The sequence below is a fragment of the Podarcis vaucheri genome, assembly GCF_965113315.1.
Source record: "Podarcis vaucheri genome assembly, chromosome: 7".
NCBI classification, from domain to species: Eukaryota; Metazoa; Chordata; class Lepidosauria; order Squamata; family Lacertidae; genus Podarcis; species Podarcis vaucheri.
In genome coordinates, this window is record NC_138765.1 from 52,091,566 (window position 1) to 52,111,719 (window position 20,154).

The 20,154-nt window shown below is 48.3% G+C and overlaps 1 protein-coding gene across 3 annotated transcripts in view; it reads right to left on the reverse strand.

Moving 5' to 3' along the window:
- Positions 1 to 504: 504 nt before the first annotated feature.
- The window catches only part of SPIRE2 (spire type actin nucleation factor 2), a 28,530-nt gene continuing 8,880 nt past the window's right edge, over positions 505 to 20,154 (reverse strand). The window contains exons 2-15 of one of the 3 annotated variants that reach the window (XM_082229165.1): positions 17,427 to 17,464; positions 15,497 to 15,859; positions 12,596 to 12,679; positions 12,002 to 12,166; positions 11,319 to 11,405; positions 10,429 to 10,552; positions 9,022 to 9,194; positions 7,957 to 8,170; positions 7,543 to 7,685; positions 6,121 to 6,258; positions 5,925 to 5,992; positions 5,788 to 5,815; positions 5,300 to 5,415; positions 505 to 4,201 (exon numbers count right to left, since the gene is read on the reverse strand). In XM_082229165.1, coding sequence (XP_082085291.1) covers positions 3,997 to 4,201; positions 5,300 to 5,415; positions 5,788 to 5,815; positions 5,925 to 5,992; positions 6,121 to 6,258; positions 7,543 to 7,685; positions 7,957 to 8,170; positions 9,022 to 9,194; positions 10,429 to 10,552; positions 11,319 to 11,405; positions 12,002 to 12,166; positions 12,596 to 12,679; positions 15,497 to 15,859; positions 17,427 to 17,464 — 1,946 coding nt within the window. In that variant the 3' untranslated portion in view covers positions 505 to 3,996. The remainder of the gene's footprint in view (positions 4,202 to 5,299; positions 5,416 to 5,787; positions 5,816 to 5,924; positions 5,993 to 6,120; positions 6,259 to 7,542; positions 7,686 to 7,956; positions 8,171 to 9,021; positions 9,195 to 10,428; positions 10,553 to 11,318; positions 11,406 to 12,001; positions 12,167 to 12,595; positions 12,680 to 15,496; positions 15,860 to 17,426; positions 17,465 to 20,154) is intronic. The other 2 variants (XM_082229164.1, XM_082229163.1) reach the window with 2 other exon arrangements.

A 20,154-nucleotide genomic window follows, 5' to 3' on the forward strand; every position in this document is an offset into this window, starting at 1 on the left:
TTTTATCAAAATGCTATTTCAGATTTTTGCTATCACACTCCTTGTAATTGGGAGACACTGTAAAAAGGAAAATGGCAATAAAAATATTTAGGACTAAGAGAATAGAAATTATCTGTTTGGATTATTGCTCTGTTATTCATCCTGGACGTTGTTGCATATACAGTATATGCATACCTGGAAGCCACTTCAGTTTCTAGAGAAAAAGCTGTCACTCAGGTAGGAGATCTCAGCCTCTGACATCATGAAGGTGTGAAAGAGAACAACAGAATCTGGCAGTCTTGGGTCTGGAGCTGGGAAGAGGTGTAGAGACCTGACTTGCTCACTGAGAATAAAGTTACGGTATTGGGGAACAGGATTTCTTGGAGTCTTAATGCTCCCACTCAACCCCTTATATATGTGCAAATATATATATCATGGAAAGCACCATCAATCACCACTAGGGCTGGATGAATCTGAAACCTCCCACTGCCCAGAGGTGTTTATTAGCAAGGCCACACCACCAGATCAGTTTCACTTTACATTTTATTTACAACTCTTTACAATACAGGCTGCGTATAAAACATTGGTTGAGGGGGAGAGTAAGTGCAGGCAGAACATACAAGAAAAAGGAGGGAGCACACACACCCCTTTTGACACAGAGTGCAATGAATTATTGCAAAGAAGGTGAGCAGGGTGATAAGGCATGTTGAACTCCAGAGGCAGCAGCCAGCACGATGCAGCCAAGGCAAGACTCCAAGCAAGCAGATTGGCACAAACAGCAATAGAAGTAGCAGTGGCAGTGAAAAGCACTAGCTGTTCCTATAGCTGGATTACCTTCCTTTCTCAGCACCGAGGAAAAACAGGCTTGAGCACTCACTGCAAACACCTGGCTTCCTCTTTGACCCTCATAACACTCCACCTGATTTGTTTCTACAATGTCCTCTCTCAGTCCCCTGTGTAACTCAGTCCTTTCTTTTTCCACTTGCATCATGTGCAAAGTGACAAGCACTTAATCCTCACCCCATAACTGACTGGTTGTACAAGTAGGTATTTGCACATCCAGCTGTGCACCTGCAGGTACACGGTCTGTTCCACTATAAAGCACCGACTGCATGAACTGTATATTTGGCGTTTGCAAGTATTGGCAAGATACAAAATGTGGAGCTCTATGGTGCTATACACAAAACTAGTGGCACTTTAGGAAGCAGTTACGTTCCCTGGGGCAGGAAGGGGGGGGAGAGAGAGTGCAGCTTTTGAGACTGTGTGCAGGCTTGGCAGGAGATGGTGCTAGTTCTGAGCCACAGAAGTGGTCCAAGGGTGTCTTAAGTGGCCAGTTGAGATCCTGAGCAGCGGAGCCACTGTGGGTAGGCGACATGCAGGAATGGAGCCATGGAGGCTCTTGCCAAACCCAAGTGGCCGTGCTGAAGCCCACTTTCTCAACAGGACAAATGGGTAACACCAGGCTGGCACCTTGCAGCCCATGGCTCATGCCACAGAATAAAGCCCAGAGCTACAAGGCTAAATATAACCAAAAAAATAAAAAATAGTGTCCTGTGGCACTTTAAAGACTTCATTCATTATGGCATCAGCTTTTGGGGTCTAGAAATCCACTATGTCAGATGCAGTGGTCCACTAGTCCATGAAAGCGTATGTTGGGGTGCCTTTCATATGTGGTAGACTACAGTTCTTATCATTTCTGTCCATTAGCCATGCTGGATAGGGCTGATGGGAGTTGTGGTCCACCACTCCCAGAGGACACCATGTTGTCTACCTTTGGCTTATACCATAATAAATTGCATCCTTAGGGAGCCACAGGGTATTGGCTGTCTTTGTTGCTCGGAAGACTGAATGGTTCACTGGTGGAAGAAGACTGGGCTGCCATTGCTAGCGAGGAACTTAGCTTATCCCAGCCTGGTCTCACACTTGAACATTCAAAGGCAGATCTGTCATCATCCCTGGCAGAAATAAGCAGACCAGAGACGGCAGAAGTGCTGCCATCCAGGTTGAATAAAACTGATCCAGGGAAAAGACAAAAGGGTAGGAGAAGCAAGACCCTTTTCTATCCATCTGTCAAAGATAAATTGATCTACTCCCCATTCCGCTAGTCACACTCAATAGTCTCAGGCCCCATCTGCACTATACATATGAAACAGTATCATACTGCTTTAAACAATTATGGCTTCTCCTAAAGGACCCTGGGAAGTGTAGTTTGTCAAGGGTGCTGAGCGGTATAAGATGACCTGTATCCCACCCCCCAGCTACAGTTCCCAGAATTCCCTGCAAAGGATTGATTGTTAAACAATGCTGGGAATTGTGGCTCTGTGAGGGGAATGGGAGTCTCTTCAGAACTCTTTTAACAAACTACATGCCCCAGGATTCCTTGGGGGAAGCCAGTGGCGTAGCGTGGGGGGTGCAGGGGGGGCCGGCCGCACCAGCCGCAACATCGGGGGGGGGGCGCTCGCACTTGCAGCTCTCTGCCCCTACCTGGCTACCACGGGTTAGGGGGCGCAAATTACTTGCCTTGCCCCGGGTGCTGACAACCCACGCTATGCCACTGGGGGAAGCCAAGACTATTTAAAGTAGTATCATAGTGCTTTAAATGTATAGTGCTGATGTGCTAATTTGGCATATTAGGGCTGTGGATTTTGTATTTACAGCCTCTGTTTTTAGGGTGCTTCCAGGGTTTGGAAATTAGCTATCAAGGGAAGATGAGCTCAGGATGCCATGGCACAGCCAATTTACATGTGCTGGCCACCACAGCAGCAGGCTTGACAGGGAAGGTGGTTGAAAGACTCTGGAGCAGCCCTGCATATCCCAATCTCCTCTCTCCAAATTCTCTTAAGGGCAGAAGCGAGACCCTAGCCCAGGCCTGGAATGGGCTGGATCGGGCTTTCATTCTGTCCTCACAGGGAGAGCTCCTTTGTGCACCTCTGTTTTCTATTTTCAAGGCAATCCTGAATGGAGTGGGGGAATGGGACATGTGGAAATAGACTGCTCATCTTATCAGCCTTTGGAGAGCCAGAGTCCTGTTCTGCACGAGGAGACATTGCCATCGGGATCCTGCCACACACAGCTGATAGTCTTGTCAGTGCCTGGCTCATCCCTAGCAGCCATGCAACCCCCCAACTGTAGTTCTGACAGCCACACAAAACCCACTGTGTGGGAAATGTTCAGCCTTTGTCTAAATGATTACAAAAATTACCCCTTGCCTCCTAAACCCAAGGAGCCCAAAAAAACCAGGGATTAGAAAACAGAAAATGATAGTCTGAACACATTTTAAAAAGCACCTCCTGCTGCTTGGTGCTGGGAGGGAGCCGATAATCAAGACATCACCAAGAAGGGCGGGGGGAGAAACTGCTTGGAGGAAGATATTGGAAAGCAGCAGACAGGTCATGGCACAATGGGCCTGCTTCCCATAAGACTAGAAGCTGCACAAGTAAGACATCTCAGAGAGAGCTTCTCTTACTAGTATGACTGAAAGGGCAGACCCCTCAAGGGAAGAAGGTCAACCTCTGGGGCGGCTGCATCTGGGATTTCTAGGTTGCATTTGCAGCAACTGAGATGGCCAGGCTTCCAAACTCTCTGGAATTATCCTGCCTCAAATCCATCTTTCTTACAATCCAAAAAAGGTGGGTGGTTAGGAAGACTTCAGCAGAGTCCTCGTTTGCCAAGCAGGGGCATTCCCAGCCCAAACGTAGCCCATGGACCACAGCAGCTGATCGACAGATATAAATATAGTGTCTCTATAAGGTTATGTATATATGTACACACGCACGCAGGCCAGGCAGGGGATGTTCACGGGAGGCTGGGATGGAGGGAAAGGAGGAGATGGGCTGGACAGAGAAGCAAGGAAGCCAGGAGGCAACAAGTCCAGACAAAGCCAGCTGAAGCTTCCTTGGCCAGAGAGCACCTGCATCCTCCTTGCTGGGGGCTGGGAAATACAGAGGATCAAAGAATGAAGGTTGGGTGCAGAGGGCAGGGGGGTTGTGGAGGAGACCAGCAGCAGAGGTGGGTCATTTAACTGGAAGGGATGTAAAGGGACTGGGTCTTGCGGCTCCTGCACGGGGTGGTGTTCAGGATGTCCATGCTCTTGCGGCTGGAGCTGACGACATCCGTGACGAACCCGGAACAGTCGCTGCAAACATCCTTGAGCACAGAGCCATGCGCATAGATGTACGGGAATTCCTCCTCCACGCTGCGCCAGCGCGTGCCCTGCAAGGAGCTGGAAAGGCAAGTGGGGTGGGGGCAGAGGGGGATCTGTCACAAATGCCCCAAGAAAGACAACTAAGCCTGGTTACTGACATCCCCCTGGCTCAGCTAGGATGACGATGATGACATAGCAGCTAGAACACTGGGCTGGCAGCAGGATAAGGGTTCAAATCCCCACTCAGGCATGAAGTGCACTGCCTAGACTACCTCTCAGCCTAGTCTACTTCATAGGGTTGTTTGTGAGGATAAAATGGGAGGGGGAGACACATGTAGTGCCCCAATTTGAGCTCCCTGGAGGAAAGGTGAGTGATGATGATAATATTGATGACTATTATTATTAGGTGGATTTGTGCTAAGGCAATAGTTCCATTGGCGTAAGCATTTCCAATTTCATGGTGGAATGAACTCTGCTCTCCTCCCATCATGCACTATTCTGGTGGTACTTTCAACTCCCCATGGCTAATTTGTGGGGGAGGAGAATGGAAGGAATGCCCAGTTGCCCTAGTGGGACTCTCTGTGCTGGCTCCCACTAGTGCAACTATTTAGTTCATTAATAGTAGTAGTAGTAACTCATTTCTAAAGCCACCTGAATCCCATCTTGCAAACAACCCCAGCTTCCTCAGCTTTCAAATGTCTGCATGATTTCAAGAAGACAGAGTGATGGTACCAGCTCCACTCTACACAGAGCTCTGCTGCTCAGCTGTATGAACTCTCAGCCCCCTGTAGCTCAAGTAAGACCTCTGCAAACAAGCTTACCCCCATAAATAGTAGAACTTATTTAAAAGAAAACTAATCCAGTCTTTTGTGATGTATTCATAGAATTGTGAGCACACAAGTGCCCTGGGAAAAACTTTGCCACCTCATATCCTTCTTGGACCTGGCTAAGACCACATAAAATTTGCAATGGCAAATTTCTCTCCCTAAGCATTTGCAACGATGTAAGGCCTGTTGTCTCCAATCCTGGATGACAGAGGAACAGGGGTAGGAAAAACGTTGCACTGTTCTATTTAAGGCCCTTAACTCTACCAGGACTCATACAGAGCACAGTGCCATCATGAACGAATGGGGGTGGGGGAGACAGATGCAGAGAGTGCGCGGGGGTCCTACTTACTGGAAAGCCTCCCTCCTCCGGAATGGAGGTGCCCTTGTACCCAATGAGCCTGGAAGGGTCTCAAAGCCCAGGGCATAGACCGGGATATGGGCAAGCTTCTTTGAAGGCATCTTGATCTAGGAGGACATAAGAAAGAAAGGTTCTCAGCAAAGGTGAAGAGCAGGAGCACTGGACATCACTGTCATCACAGGGAGTCATCACCACAGCAAGGGCCTGCACTGTATCCCACTGTATTGGGAAGGAGATGTTTATTGTAGGTCAGGGATAGGGGACCTGTTTTCAGTCTACAGCTCCCATCATTCTTAGCCATGGACAACACTGGCTGGGGCTGATGGGAGTTGGAGTCCAATGACACCTGGATGGCCCTTATCTGGTGTAGATCTTCAGAAGATGGGAGAAAACCATCTTCTGAGCCACAAGTGGGCTCACCTTTTGCTCTTGCACCAAGGGGCATATTCATGTCATGGACAGAGCCAAGAGTCTCTTACCTTTAGACTACAGGAGCTGCAGACAGACCTAAAACCAAAAAGGGGAAACCAACATCAGATCAAAAGAAGGAGCCCCTTCAGCAGCCATCAACCAACAACACTCCCGGGCCGAGACCACACAAACAGAGCTTGCTCACCTCTTGCAGAACAGGCAAGTTGGGGGCCAGGAAAACAGAGCAAACTTGGTTTTGCAGCAGCAGCAGATCTGAGTGGTGAGAGGGGAGGGGAAAAGGAGACACTTGAGCTTCCAAGTGGACTATTGCTCAACGCAAGAGGCCCCTGCTCAGCAGCACACACACACAGACACCCCATCCCACATCCTCCAACTCTCACCTTCCCTTTCTTCAGGCTGCTGTACAGCTCCTTGCTCTGCAAGAACTTCTCCATCTCTGCTTTCACCAACACCCGCCGCACATTGATCATCTCCTCCACAGTGAGTGCCAGGCTCTCCACAGGGTGGCTGAACTCCTGCTGGAGAGAGGAGAGAACAGAAGGACATAGGAGCCACCTTTGACCACCAGGCTGTTGGTCCAGCTAGCCCAGTATTGTTCACTCTGACCAGCAGCAACTCTCCCAAGTCTTTCTTCCCCTGCTAGCTCCTTTTTAATAGGACAGCAAAACTCGGATCTGCACCTATCACTTCAGTGGAAGAGCCCAGTATGTTACGCTGTTCTTTAAATGGTTTCCAGCAGAAAACAAAGATCACCACAGCCAATCACAAGCAAACAATCACACCCTAGGCCAACCCCAACCTCTCTCACCACCAAAGGAACACAAGTGAACAACACAAGCAATGCTGACACTAAACTCTACATACATTAAACATAACAGAAACACCGCCACCCGACCCCACCCCCATCCATCTTCCCTCTCTCCACCCCCTTTCTTTTTTCTTTTTTTTCCTTCTCCCCCTAATGCCTCAACAAATGAAACAGATTTGTAAAAATGTTACATGAAAAAAAAATACGAGGCACTACACTTCTGTAAAACAAGAAAATCCTTAATAAAATATTTTTTTAAAAAAAAAATTGTTTCCAGCAGACTGAAAAAATGGGAACCTGAGGAAACTGAAACAGACAGATCTTTCCATGCCCCATAGTGTGTATTCAGACCACCCACTGGGGTGTTGATAAGGCTGTGGAGGAAAGGGGCTCAGGCCCCAAACCTTTTTCCTGAGTGCCACAAGCACATTTTGGTGATGTAATATTAATTGGAGGAATACATTAATTTAAGATGACTTTATCTCTTCATGTTTTGGGGCTAATGAATGAACTAAATGAAGGGGACTATCTGGAGCAGTGTCCGTAAGGAAATTAATTAAAGGCAGATGACTTTAAGAGGAACCAATTTGGGACTGTCTGGGGTGGGAGGAAAAGGAAGAACTTATTTGGAGCGATCTGGAGCAGAGATATTGCCTGGTTTGCCTTTTGTGACATATTTAACTTGTAAATCTGTATCTATACTTATAAATTAGCATAAGTGTATTTTAGGCAAATCTGAGTCTCTGGGCCCATGCTCCAAACCTTACAGATACCTAGCAGTTCTCCCTCCCTTCCACCCATGCCATTCATTCTATACAAGTTTTCTTCCAGGTTGTGACAACATCCCAGCTTACTGCATGTTATGGGGCATGCCAGACTAAGACCGGGACAGGGAACGGATGCTCCTTCCCTGCCTATCCTCACAGGCTGGGAGTTCACCCAATGCACAGGAACACCACACTCCATGAGAGTTTGATTCATACCGGATACTTACCAGCCACAAATATTTCAAGTTGACATCTGAGGCAGTACTGGATCCAGCCTCTGACTTCTCGTCCACAGAGCTGAGGACGCCATGCTTGGGGGGGAAAGGACTGGCACCACAGGGAGCCTGCTGGTAGCTGGCTGGAACCGAACCTGGAGGACAAAGACAGAATGCCAACAAGACCAGAGTCAGTGCCATCTTGGTATATGTGCACGTTGAGAGACAGGGAGAGACAGACTTGCCCATTTCCTCCACACTGGTCAGTGCAGGACTCATGCTATTTTAGTGCAGAGCTGCTGGGTCCCTTAGGCTGCAAACACACCATGCATTTAACCAACTTAGAACCAGAGTGTCAGTGTGTGGAGAGTTAGGAAGAAAGGCTTGGGTGGAGTTGGAAAGCAGGGGGGTGGGGAGTGCACTTGCCCGTATTTTCCATGCTGGTCCATGCAGGGCTCTCGGTACCTGAGCGGGGTCTCGGTTCAGACCCGCTGGGTCCCAAATACTCTGAGTCAGGCTGGCCACCACTGCTTTCGCTCTGAAACTGGGCCAAGTCTTGCTCCGAGAAAGAGCGGTCACGCTTCAGGGGCATCAGTGGACCTGGTTCCTGTACAGCCTCAGAGCTTGGAGAGTCTTCCTCCTGTAGAGAAAAGGGAGCAGGAATAGGTGTCTTCATGGATGCAAGAGGTCACACTTGAGGGAATGGCTTTTGAGCCCAAGAACATCAGGAAATCTCTGCAGCAGCTGGGCCAGGCTGGGGTGCGGGCATGGCATCTACTCCAGTATCTGCTCTTACAGTACCCAATCAAATGAGAAGCCCACAAGCAGGACATGAGAACAACAACACTTCTAAGTTCGTAATTCCAGAGACTGGCAGAGATGGGTGAATCTGCCCATTTCGGTTTTCTAATTTTTCCACATTTATGCAGCAGTTTGTGGTTTTAAAATTATATATATTGTTAATCCTCTTGAAAAATCAGCATTTTAGTGTGACTTTACTTTCGTATGCCATTTTGACTAATATGTACACTTTTGCAAGCAATTTTCTCTAACATAATGCATTTTTGTATGTTATGTATTGTAATGCTCACTTCCCCTTCATATATGCATGACTGTTTGGCTGGAGAACTGCATTGCAAAATTTGTAGCAGTACAAACTTATAAGGGTAATTATTTCGGTTCAGGAAGTGTGCATTAGGTAACTTCTCATTAAAATGCCAACAAAATCTAATTTATCCTCCATCCCTAGTGCCAACTGGTAACATCAGGCAATGCAGTTGAAGGCTGATTCCACAGGCACCACCACAAAGTGCATCCCCACCATTTCCAGACACCTCTGGGCGCCATGTGCAGTACAAGGCAACATGGTGGCTGGGACCAAGGAGCAGTAGGGTAGCAAAGTGTCTCCATTGAAGCACAGCACCAGTTCCTGCAGGCTAAAGAACTCTTCTTCCTGAAGGTGTCAAGAGAGGCAAAAAGCTTGGTCCTCACCTCCGAGGTCAACATCTCCTCCATCTCTGCCAGCGTGGGAGCCTTCAGCAAGACCCTCGGCCTCTGGCGCTGGGGCAGGGCATTGGCGTCGGAGACATCTGAGAGGTTGATGCAGGAAGTTGAGGTCACATTGCTGGAGCAGGCATTCAGGATGCAGGGGAGGGAGCCAAACCCTGGAAGAGGAGAAGAACAAGGATGGCAGCCCCATGAGGGCCCAGTAGGAGCACAACAACGTCTAGAGTTGTGGCCACCTAAATCGTATTCAGATAAGACCCACTGAAATTAATGTGCCCAATTTATTTATATCCCACCTCTCCTCCCAAAGAAGCTCAGGGTGGAAAACAGCAAGTGATGAAACATCTTTAAAATGTCCATTACTTTCAATGGGTCTACTCTGAGTAGGACAAACATTGGATACAGCCCCTTTCTATCTATAAATTGCTGGACATATTGAATATTTTGACATTGCTTCTCCTTTTTATTAAAACTATTTAACCAAATACTAGAAAACCTATTGAAATTACTTAGTCATGTTCATTACTCTGAGCAGGACTAGCATTGAGTACAATCCTTGGAATACACTGGGCACATGACTGACATTTCTTCTCTCATTGGAGAGTGTTTTGTGTAACTAACTCTACTTCCCTAACCTGGTGCCCTCTGCATGTTTTGGCTGATCCAAGACATTCAGACAGCTTCAAAGTCATCTTCCACCAGTCACAGTAACAGCTGGTTCCACAAAACGGAATCTCTTCAGTTTTCCAGGTTTTTTGATCACCTTGACATCTCTGAGATTTGCACTTTGAGTTCAGAGTTTCCCACTGAACCCAATAACTTAGGTCCCAACTTTTGCCCCTCCCATTTCCCACGTAATTTCTGGACCCAGCATTGAAATGTGAATGATAGTGGCATACAAATACCTTATACAAATATGGCCCGAATGGCCCCATGTACTTACTGATGAACATGTTGCACACTAGCATTTGTTAGGATATTTCCATTCCACCTTAAGAAGGGAGCAGGTTGTTGTGTCACAGCCTGCGTATTTCCTGTTCACAGGATGTTTCTGTTTTTGTATATAGCTTTTGTTTCCTCTCTCTGCGCCTGGACATCAAAGCAGGCAGTCATGTTTTTTCCTTTGTTCTGACCAACGCTGAATAAAGTTGTAAATAATGCTCTCCTGAGTGCATCTTTCGCTGTGCAAACTCTGCTGAAAGAGCGTGCACCAGCCTTGGAATGTGGCATGTTATTTCTGAGGCTCGTGTCACTAATTGAATGATACTGTATTTACGGGAGATCGATGGATCGTCCGGAGGCGACGTGGAATCATGATGGCCTTTGTCTCCCTGGCAGTATCCCAACAGCATTAAGGATTCCCCTTAGCCTTTCTCATCATCGCAGGCTTACCTTTCTGATTCTGGTGCCGGGATGCCACAGGTCGGAGCTTCCTTTCCTGCTTGATCTCCTCCAGGATTTTCTCATGGAGCGTCCTCTGTTTCTGAGGAATGGGGCGCAGCCTCCGTTCTGAAGCCTGCAGCCAGGTCGGGAGGACAGTTTTTCATTTTAAGAAGGGCTATATTTACCACTTTCCTCATTAAGGATCCCTAAGGCACGTTGATCCCACAAAACCAAGGTGACAGGGTGACCAAGATACAGCAACTGCACAAGAAGTTCCACATGTCCGAGTATAACCCCCATCGGTCAAGTTGCAGGGCACATGCTCTCAGCTTACAGAAGAGCCCCAGGATCAAGCCTTGGCACAGCCAGTTGAGACAGAGGTGGCAAACTGTTGGGCAGTGGGCAAGGTCTGCCCATCCCCACAGGCATTCATTTGCCTGCCCAACCTGAGACACCTCGTGATTTTGCCAGTGGCAGTCACACAGCAGTGGCAAGAAAAAAGTAAATAGTTTCACAGGAGGATCCTCTTTCCCTGCACAGCACAGTCCCCCTAAGAAGAAAACACTGGAGGGACCCAGAGTGTGGCTTAAGATGCCCATTCCTCTCTTGCAGACACTGTGTAGATACACCTTAGGTGGCCATGCCCACCTTGACCACACTCCTTATTGGCATGAGGTTCTCAAAGGGTTTCCCAATAGTTGAGCCACCCACAAATTAGATGGAGATTGCAAAACAGCAGGTAAATAACCGGGAGAGTCCCCTGCCAATCTGCTTGGCTAGGGAATCAGTAGCCTCTTAAGTTCATAATGCTTGGTTCCCTGGATCCAAAAGCAAACCCCTGCCAGGCTACAGGGCCAACCCAAAACTTCCTCTTCCTAAGGATAACCTTTTTCACCTACCTGTCTCAGGGGCGGCCGAGATCTTATGAAGTCAAGGATAAGCTCATGCGCATCCTTCTTCACCTTGGGAGGAATGTCGCCGTCCACCTGGTAGATGCCCCAAAGAGGAAGAATTAGCAGCTGGATGCTATCCAAGTGTCCCTCTTTCCCAGGACCTGTCCAGGCCCCAGTTTTGCCTTTAGTGAATGCCTTAAGAAGCTTTGAAAGTGTGAGCCGCTACATGTGTGATCCTACCAGTTTTAGCTCCCTCCCAGGAGGGTCTCTGGAAATATTTCCGAGCATGATGGATGGACTCGGTCTATGGCCCAAGCATGGGCAGACTTGAGGCTTGTGGGAATCCCCCCTGTTAGTGGGTCCATCAGGAGGAACCAAAACAGGTGGCTCAGGGGGCAGAGCCAGTTACCTGCTGACTCCCAGGAGCCACAAACTGGGAAGGCGCTTCCGAACAACCTGTTTATTGAGCATTCATTCTGATTTTTTTGTGGGGAGGTTAGATGGCACTGATGTCAAAGCAAGTGTTATCCCACTCTTTTCAGGGCATTTCCCTGTCACTTTACACAGTCCAGCGGGACCAGGCTTTGGGAGGTGTAGGCAGGGGTAGAGACAAAAAGAAAAAGAAAAAGGGGCCCTATTGCTGCAGTGATCAAAATAGCCAGGGACACCTATCCACCCACCTCACTCACCATGACCTTGCGGAGCTTATAGTTGCGGGCCCGGATGTCCTGCATCAGCATCTCAAAGGGCGTCAGCTGGTACTCAGTGGGCAAGGGGTTGAACTGCTTCTCCTGGACCTTCTTGAGCTTGACTCCATTGCGGAGCTCCCTCATTAGCTGGACCCACAGCCGAGCCTGCAGCAGGCAGGCAGAGAAATATCAGTTGCTGATGAGAAATGGCTTGGCATAAACCTTGTGCCCCATCCTCCTCCAGAAAGAGCCTCTGTAAACCATCTTTGGGTCCACCTTGGGGAACTCTACCTAAGGCCATTGTGCCACATAGCCCCCCAGCGCGCGCAGACACACACACGGCCAATACATTCCCTCCTTGCAATCTCCCCCAATTTGGAGCAGGTGAAGCTGGAGTAGCAATTGATGCCACGCCTAGCAGGACCAGCATGCAGGGCTCCTCTTCTGGCAGCCCCAGGATTAGTCCAAGAAACTGAAGTTGACTGGCCAGCTTTGAAGCTCTTGCCATGGTTAGCCCACTGGGGCTAGCCCAGAGCCACCAGCCATTTATCCAGGTGACACTCCCCCATCCCATCCACCCCCATCACTCTGTACCCAGTCTGTGTTCCTCAGGTTGTCTAGATCTGCAGCTGATCGGTCCGTCAGCTTCTCATCCTCATCCTTCAGCTTCGTCAGCATCTGCACACCACAAGAAACAAAAACAGGCTAGCTTTTCCTTCTGCACAGGCCACTCAGCCATCTCCTCAGAGAATGTCACCAATGAGAGTAGCAGTAGAGTACAGGCCCTTTGACCAACAGCCCAGAGGGACTTGTTAGTTTTTCTAGATTCTGTCAGGATGTGAAATCTACTGAGATCCACCACCCAAAAAGACACTAATTGCCACAGGGCCATATTTTTGGCGCCCTACAGCCACCAAGCTGCTTTACTGGGATGTGATCGTACAAACAGTTATTTCCACTTAACAAATCTGCAATGTATTTTTGTCAGCTCCCGCTAGAGAAACCCACATCATATTTCTACTGCAGACAGATGGAACAGGCAGAGGCCGTGGTAAACAAGGCATTTATCTTATTAACCACTAAGTCCTCTAACATATTAATAATAACTCCCACTGGGCTGATGGGAGTTAGGCATCTAACAGCAGCTGGCAGACACACATGTTCTCCATCCCTGACTTAAGGACAGTGGCTGTGAAGAGCTGTGTTAAATTTCATCCCCAGGAAGGGCAGGTATGGCCAGACTTCACCCCTCCAGAGAGGCAAAAATGTGCCAGGAGGAATTCTGGGTCTCCATGAAATCGTCTCCTAGAGTAGCTCATGATCCCTTCTGAACTGTTTGGCTGTAGAATTATTAATTAGCAACAAGTTAATTAGCGTTAATAGGTTTCCGCCCATGAGACAAGCCCAGAAGGATGTCACTTATTATTTTGTGCTGGAAGAGCCAGGTGAAAGCATTGCCTACCTGCCCTCCTTTATTCCTCCCAGGAGACAGGTGATGTCTCTTTGCAGGTGTGTCATTTAGAACCTTTGGAATGAGAGGAATGCAAATTGCTGCTCTGCCCATTCCCAGAAGAAAAGCTTCCCTGAGATTCTACCAGGGCAGGTCAGTAGGCTAGAGATTGCTGCTGATCAGAGATATTGGCCAGAAGGAGGTGCTGTTGCTGCTGGCTTTTTACAACAGCCCAGCTAGAGTCTATACAAGGAAACAGCTGAAGGAAGTAGGGAAGGTGCCTAATTCTCATGGAAGGATCTGTGTTTACACAACTGGGATGGGCTGCATGTGAGAGACCAGGAACTGGGTAGAGAAGGAAGGACAGGTGGTGCATCAGGATGTGGCCCACTGCCTACTCTCTCCATCTCCCCTCCCTCCCCTGGAATTCTTGCAAAGTCTGCGCAAGGTGGGAAATGTCACTGTTCATTAATCAGCAAGCTTAGTGACTAAGGCTGTGTACACAGCATACATTTAAAGCACAGTTCCCCTACCCAACCAAAGAATACTGGGAGTTGTAGTTTGTTAAGGGTGCTGGGAATTATAGTTCTCTGAGGGATAAACTACCGTTTCAGGGTTATTTGGGCAGGGGTTTTTTGAAAAGGGGTGTGTGCTTTAAATGTATGGTATGATCACAGCCTTAAATTGTTAACTATCAAATTCCAAGGACTTATGCAGGATACTATTGCTTTAAAAAACTAAAAAAGCCCAACAAAACAAAAGCCAGGGAACCCCAGACATTTTAAGAAAACTGGCCGTTTGCCAGCAACTAGGAATTGCAACATGCATCACCAATGCAAAAGGATGTAGGTAAGTCAGTCTCCACTGAGTCCGTCTTCCCCAGCCCAGGTGGCGTTAACTACTCAGCCACCTCCTTTGTGCTCCAGCCCAGATACAGCTTCCCTTCTCTGACACCCACAGGATCATCATCCCTACCTACCCTGTTCTGCAACTGCCACCAGAATGCCCCCTATTCTCATCTTACACATTGCAACTTAGGCAGCCTGCACAGAGACCAAGCTGGGACACACAGGTGCCATCATCAGGCTGACAGGCAGAAGGAGCAGCCTCATAAGCTCAATGAGGCAGAAAACAGCCTCTTTAACAACAGCCGCAGCTCTACAGACAATTGATGCCTCCCCTTCCCAGAGCAACAAGGTCACTGCTCTGCAGATACAGGTGGGTGCAGGGTCTGGAGCGTCCTTATCCTTCCTCTAGCTGCTGTGTAGGAAGCTTATGCATGTTGCAGCTTCAGGCAAAAAGCAGTGACGCCATCATCCATGGAGTGCATCTTCCAACAAAGCTGAAATGCTGTCATGTACGGAGCATGTCCTGAACTCCAATCAAGCTAAAGGCTTGTAGTTTGCCGTTTGCCCCAAATCTTCCTTTCCTCCCTTGACTCTCCCTTTCTCTGTTTTCCCTACTGCATTTTTAAAACTGTTAGTTCCTTGCAGGCAGAGACATGTCACTGTGTAACTCTCCAAGCTGCCATGTGAATAGTAGGGATGCAAGAGGGCTACGTTCCACCCTACATTCGTCACAAGCAGCACTGCTTCCTTTCTGCTGCAGTTTGTTTTCTACAGAAAACTGCATCATGGGTTTCACTGTCGGTGGTAGCAGGATCATGTAAATTATGCAATTGATTACATAAAATATATAAGCTCTATAGTAGTCTCATTATTCCAGCCTATTCATCTCAGTGCAAAGGAAATGCAATGTAAATTGGGGTGGGGGAGAGTAATCGACTATACATCATTTGTGGACTGGAAGTGCCGGTAGTGAATATAGACTCTATGATTTCCACTCCGGGCATGGGATGAACAAGAGAACAGAAGCCGTTTCCATTCCCGTTTCCAACGGAAATCTCTGACACACCTAGCAAGCAGACAACATGTCACAAGCGCACGCATGCTCCTTCTTGGGGCCAAGCAGCGCTGATGCTGCCATGCATGCCCTCCCATCAATGCCCATGTGGCAAGGGCAACACAGCCCACTGCAATGCTCACCTCCTTGGCATCGCGAATCTTGGCCAGAAAAGCCTTCAGTTCAACCGTCTCCAGGAAGAGGGCTCTGCAAACAGCCTGGTAGTGGGCCTCAGCTTCCTGGGGCTGTGTGAGGCGCATAGCACATAGCCGCATGGCTTGGCTGAAGGTGCACACGGCCCTCAGGGTGCCCTCCGCCACAGCCTCCTCTTCCTCCTCCTGCCCGCCATAGCCTTCGTCTGCCGTGGCACAGCCACTGTCCTCTGAATCGCTGTTGGCCATCAAGTCAATAAGCCGCTCCAGTTCAGGGCTGAGCTCTCGTTCCTCATTCTCATCCAGACCCCAGTCCAGCGCTCGGTAGATCGCAAAGCCGAGAGACTGCACCATCTGCAAGCAAACGGACACAGGTGGTTAAGGCAAAAAGGTTGTTTAGGTGAGACTGTATCATTAGGATACAAGATTAAGTGATGGCCACCAACCTGAATGGCTTTCATAGCGGATTAGACAAATCAACAGAAGATGTGGCTACATGTAGCCAGTGGAGTCGCAAGGGGGGGAGGGGGGCAGTGCTCCCCGAGTGCCATGTCTGGGGTAGGGAGTGGGATGCCCTTCTCAGAGGCAGTATCTGGCTAGAACTCTGAACAGGAGCACTCCTTTTGAGAGGGAGGATATACTGCAACACTTAGTTCTGTTCTCATCCTGAAGCAAAGTTCTTAACCCGAGGTACTATTTCTGGGTTAGGGGAGTCTGTAACCTGAAGCATCTGTAACCTGAAACATATGTAACTCGAGGTACCACTGTATTGGAGATTTACTGAAATGATTTTTTTAAACAATTCATTTTATTTCCCAAACAAAGGTGTGCATTCTGTCCCTGCTCCTGTTTCCCCTTGCTCTCTGCACCATGAACACCAGGGCTCCATTATCTAGAAGTCAAGGGGAACATGAGCCCCCCGCAGGGAACCGGGTTGATGTGGAGAGCCAAGTGTCTCCGAGCAGAAACAGAAGCTGCACTGTTAGCTGGCTTCCTTCTCCTGTGGGAAACATGAGTGGGGGGTGGGCAGCAATAAAGGGAAGAGGTGTACATTGATAGAAGAAAAACAAAGATACTGTCATGTCAAGTTGAGCTCAGCTGTGGAGGCCAAGAGGAGGAACGTGGGGAAAGAGGGAGAGGGAGATACACATGTTCAGGGTATGCAAAGTGATAAAAAGGGCCTAAACTCCACCCTTGTAAGATCTCCAAACCAGATGCAGCAGGTGCATGGCACCTGCCGAAGGATCTCCCTTGCTGGCTGCTTTTGGTTCCCGGCCCATCTGAAGCCAAACTACCCCAGTCTCCCAGCTACCATTTTGACCATTTCTAATGGGATCAAGGAGGGACTTCATTTGGCCTGGGACAGCTCATTAAATATAGTTATGCTTCAGCATTTGTGAATTATTCATTGCCTGAGCACTGGTCCCTGGGCTTAGCTACCAAGGCGACAGGCACCCAGGAGAGATGGGCTGATGGTGGAGCTGCAGCTGCTTTGAGTTTGGGAAGGGGGGGGAGGAAGGGAGAGGAAAGAGCCTCCCCCAGAGGTCTTCTCAGGAGGAGGACACACAGAAATCACTCGGAATCAGAAGGGTTCTGCTTGCACCACTTTAAAGCATGATAGGAGCTTTTAAAGAAAATAAATGGCCTGCAGAAGGCATATCTCTCCCTCTCTCATAATACCAGAAGGTGGGGTCTTTCGCCTGATCCAGCTCCAGAGCTCTTATGTTCTTAGCAGACTGAGGTTTTCTGCACTGATCTCTTAAAATCTATGCTGTCTTTCAACTGGCTGAAGGCAGAACGACTTCACCCACATGCTGAGACAAAAGCATTTTAGCAGGTCACCAGAATGATCCAATAATGCTGGCTTTCGGGGGCAAGTTTCAGTGACCCCTTATTTCCTAGGAGGGAATCGACAACGTACCTGGGCTTCAGCAGAGGGTGTCAAAGTCAATGGGAGCTCTGCAAGAGGAAAATGACACCATTAAGATTGCTGCCTTTTGGAACCATATCCCATATTGTCAAGTTGGGGTCGTTATACCACCTTGTTTTTCACATGCCCCACTTACACACACACTCTTCCCAACCACAAGAGCCAGGCCAGACACAAGGACCCAGATTCACCTGGGCACCTTTGTAGGATTCCAACCCAGCCTCCTTCCCTTATCAAAACAGGAGTCCATATTCCCTGCTACTACAGACCAGACAGAAATTCAAAGTGTCCGGTAGACACTGTCCAAAGAGGCCTACAGGACAGCTTAAGAACTAAGTCCAAGGGAAAGAGATTAATATTTCAATGCATTAAGGGAGGTGGTGCCAAAGCCACAGCTCTCTCAAAGAAAATGAATGGCTGGCTCAGCTACAGCACTGGGGTGCTCACAGAAAGCCCACTCAGCAGCATGCATGCAACACATTACCTGATGCAGACCAGACTGAACCACAGTGACATAAAAAACACTCACATCTCTTATGGTCAGAGGGCAACAAGTAGTATTCCCCTTTCCCCACAGCCACAGTTTCTCTGTCCCAAGGCAAGCTGATTTAAGACCCTATCCAAGCCAACTGCCCAGTAATGCTTGTCTCTCCCCCCAAACTCTTTAAAACAAAAACTAACTTCCAGTAGCTATTTTTATGGGGACTTGAGATTTCATCAGTTTCCCCTCAAGTCTCTTTTCATTGGTCAGACAGGAAAAAAAATATTCTTTCTTTTCCTGTTCCTTTAGAATCTTATGTTCATATATAGTTTTTATTCTATTGGTGTTTAAATGTTTTTAATGACTCTCTCACCCTGCTATGTTTTTAGCTGTTCCTATGTTATTTGTAAGCTACCTTGAGGTATTATAATAATTACAAACCCCTGTTTATTATTGCTTTACCCTCCATGGTGAAGGCGAACTATGGCTTGTCATTGTACCAATGATGATTTTCTGTTTTATACACCAGCACACACTACTCCTTCTCCAAGCCCAAATGTGTCATTTAAGTACTGCCTTCTTCAGTCCTGGTTGGCTGGCAGTGAATCAACATGGAGAGCCACACAGGTAAAGAAGGGGTGGTGTAAGTCTGCATGGCTGAAAGTCTCTGACTGCTGCACCTGTAGATCAGGCTCAAGTGCATGCATGAAACATGAACAATCAGGGTTTGCCTGTGAACATTAAAAGAGCAGCAGCAGCAGCCTCCTCCTCTTCTGCAAGGGACAGGCTGTGAACTCCAAATATCAAGAGGTGGGAGGGGAAGAAGCAAAAATGCATGAGTGGTGGGAGTTTGGAAAAGAAACAAAACAGAAAAAAGACATGTGGCAGCTGGTGCACCAACAGTCAAAAAGGCAAATAAAAGGCTCTCTGGGGCAAAAAGTGTTTTTTCCAAGTGCATCTTTGGCAAGACAGAAATTAGCCCTGAAAAGGCAGGCCATTAAATTCACCCACTTGGGGACCATAGTCCTCAGAGAACCTGCCATTTATGAATGCAGAGCCTTATTTTTTTGGGGGGGGGGGAGAGAAGAGCACTAAATGGAGCAGGTTTTCATTCCCAGGCAGGGATAAAGCAGTTAAGGCAGGCTCCCCCTGCTCCATTTTCCATAATTGTCTGCAGCGCTTCAGAGCCACTTTGCTGTCATGCCCCCTGTGACCCAAGGGAGCTCAGACCCCCATTTCCTGCCATTTCCCCAATCAATGAGCCACTTATAGGCTGCCCTGCAGAAAGGTCAACCTGGCCCACACAAGTGCCTCTTGTCTCCAGTGACACTGAAGGGATAAAGCTCTCCTTCTCTCTTAGCATGCACAGCACAGAGGTCGAGGATGCGTTCTGCAGGGCTGCCCAATGCTGTTTAGACTGGTTTGGGGTTTGTTTGCTTGCAGGTGGTGGAGGAAGGGTAGTCCTGGTGGTGGCAGTGGGGGCAGCGCTTCTTACAACAACAAAAAGTTTTTTTTACTGTATACTGAAAATGATTGTAAGCTGCTCTGAGGAATATTATGGGCAAAGGCCCGAGGATATAAATCAGAACAATATAGCCTATTGTTATTTCTGTTTAAGTGCCTTCCCATCATCGCTCTGTCCAAGAGGTGCTGGGGAAAGAAGGCTCAAATAAGCCATCTCTATTTAGAGGTACTTCCATAGCCAACAATCAATGCTCTCAAAATTTTGCAAATACTACAACCTTCCCCAAGCTGGTGCCCTCTAAATATTTTGGACAACTCCCATCACGGCTGAGAGGTATTATAGTAGGAAATGGCTGTCCTGGTTGGGGCAGGTGGGAGCTGTAGCCTGAAACACCTGAAATATCCTAGGGAAGGTTGCCCTACCTCTAGGATGGGTGGGGGGAGGCAACATGCTGCCCTCCAGATGTGGACTGCACAGGTCCCAGCCTCCTTGGGGCTGACGGGAATCGTACTCCAAAATATCTGGAGCTGCACCAGACTAGCTGCCTTGCATTGGAAGAAAGCTGAGCATGGCTTCATACAGCCACATGAATGGAGCAAGTGTCCTGTATCCCATTTATCAGCAGGACAACAGGAGCAAAAGCTGTTAAAGAGGCATAACTTGCTAGGGCAGCCACATCAGCAAAGCGCAGTCTAACAGACTCAGCAGATTCTCAGCAACTCCGAGACATTTCAGAGAAATTAAGGCATCTCCTAAACATCTCCGTAGGCAGC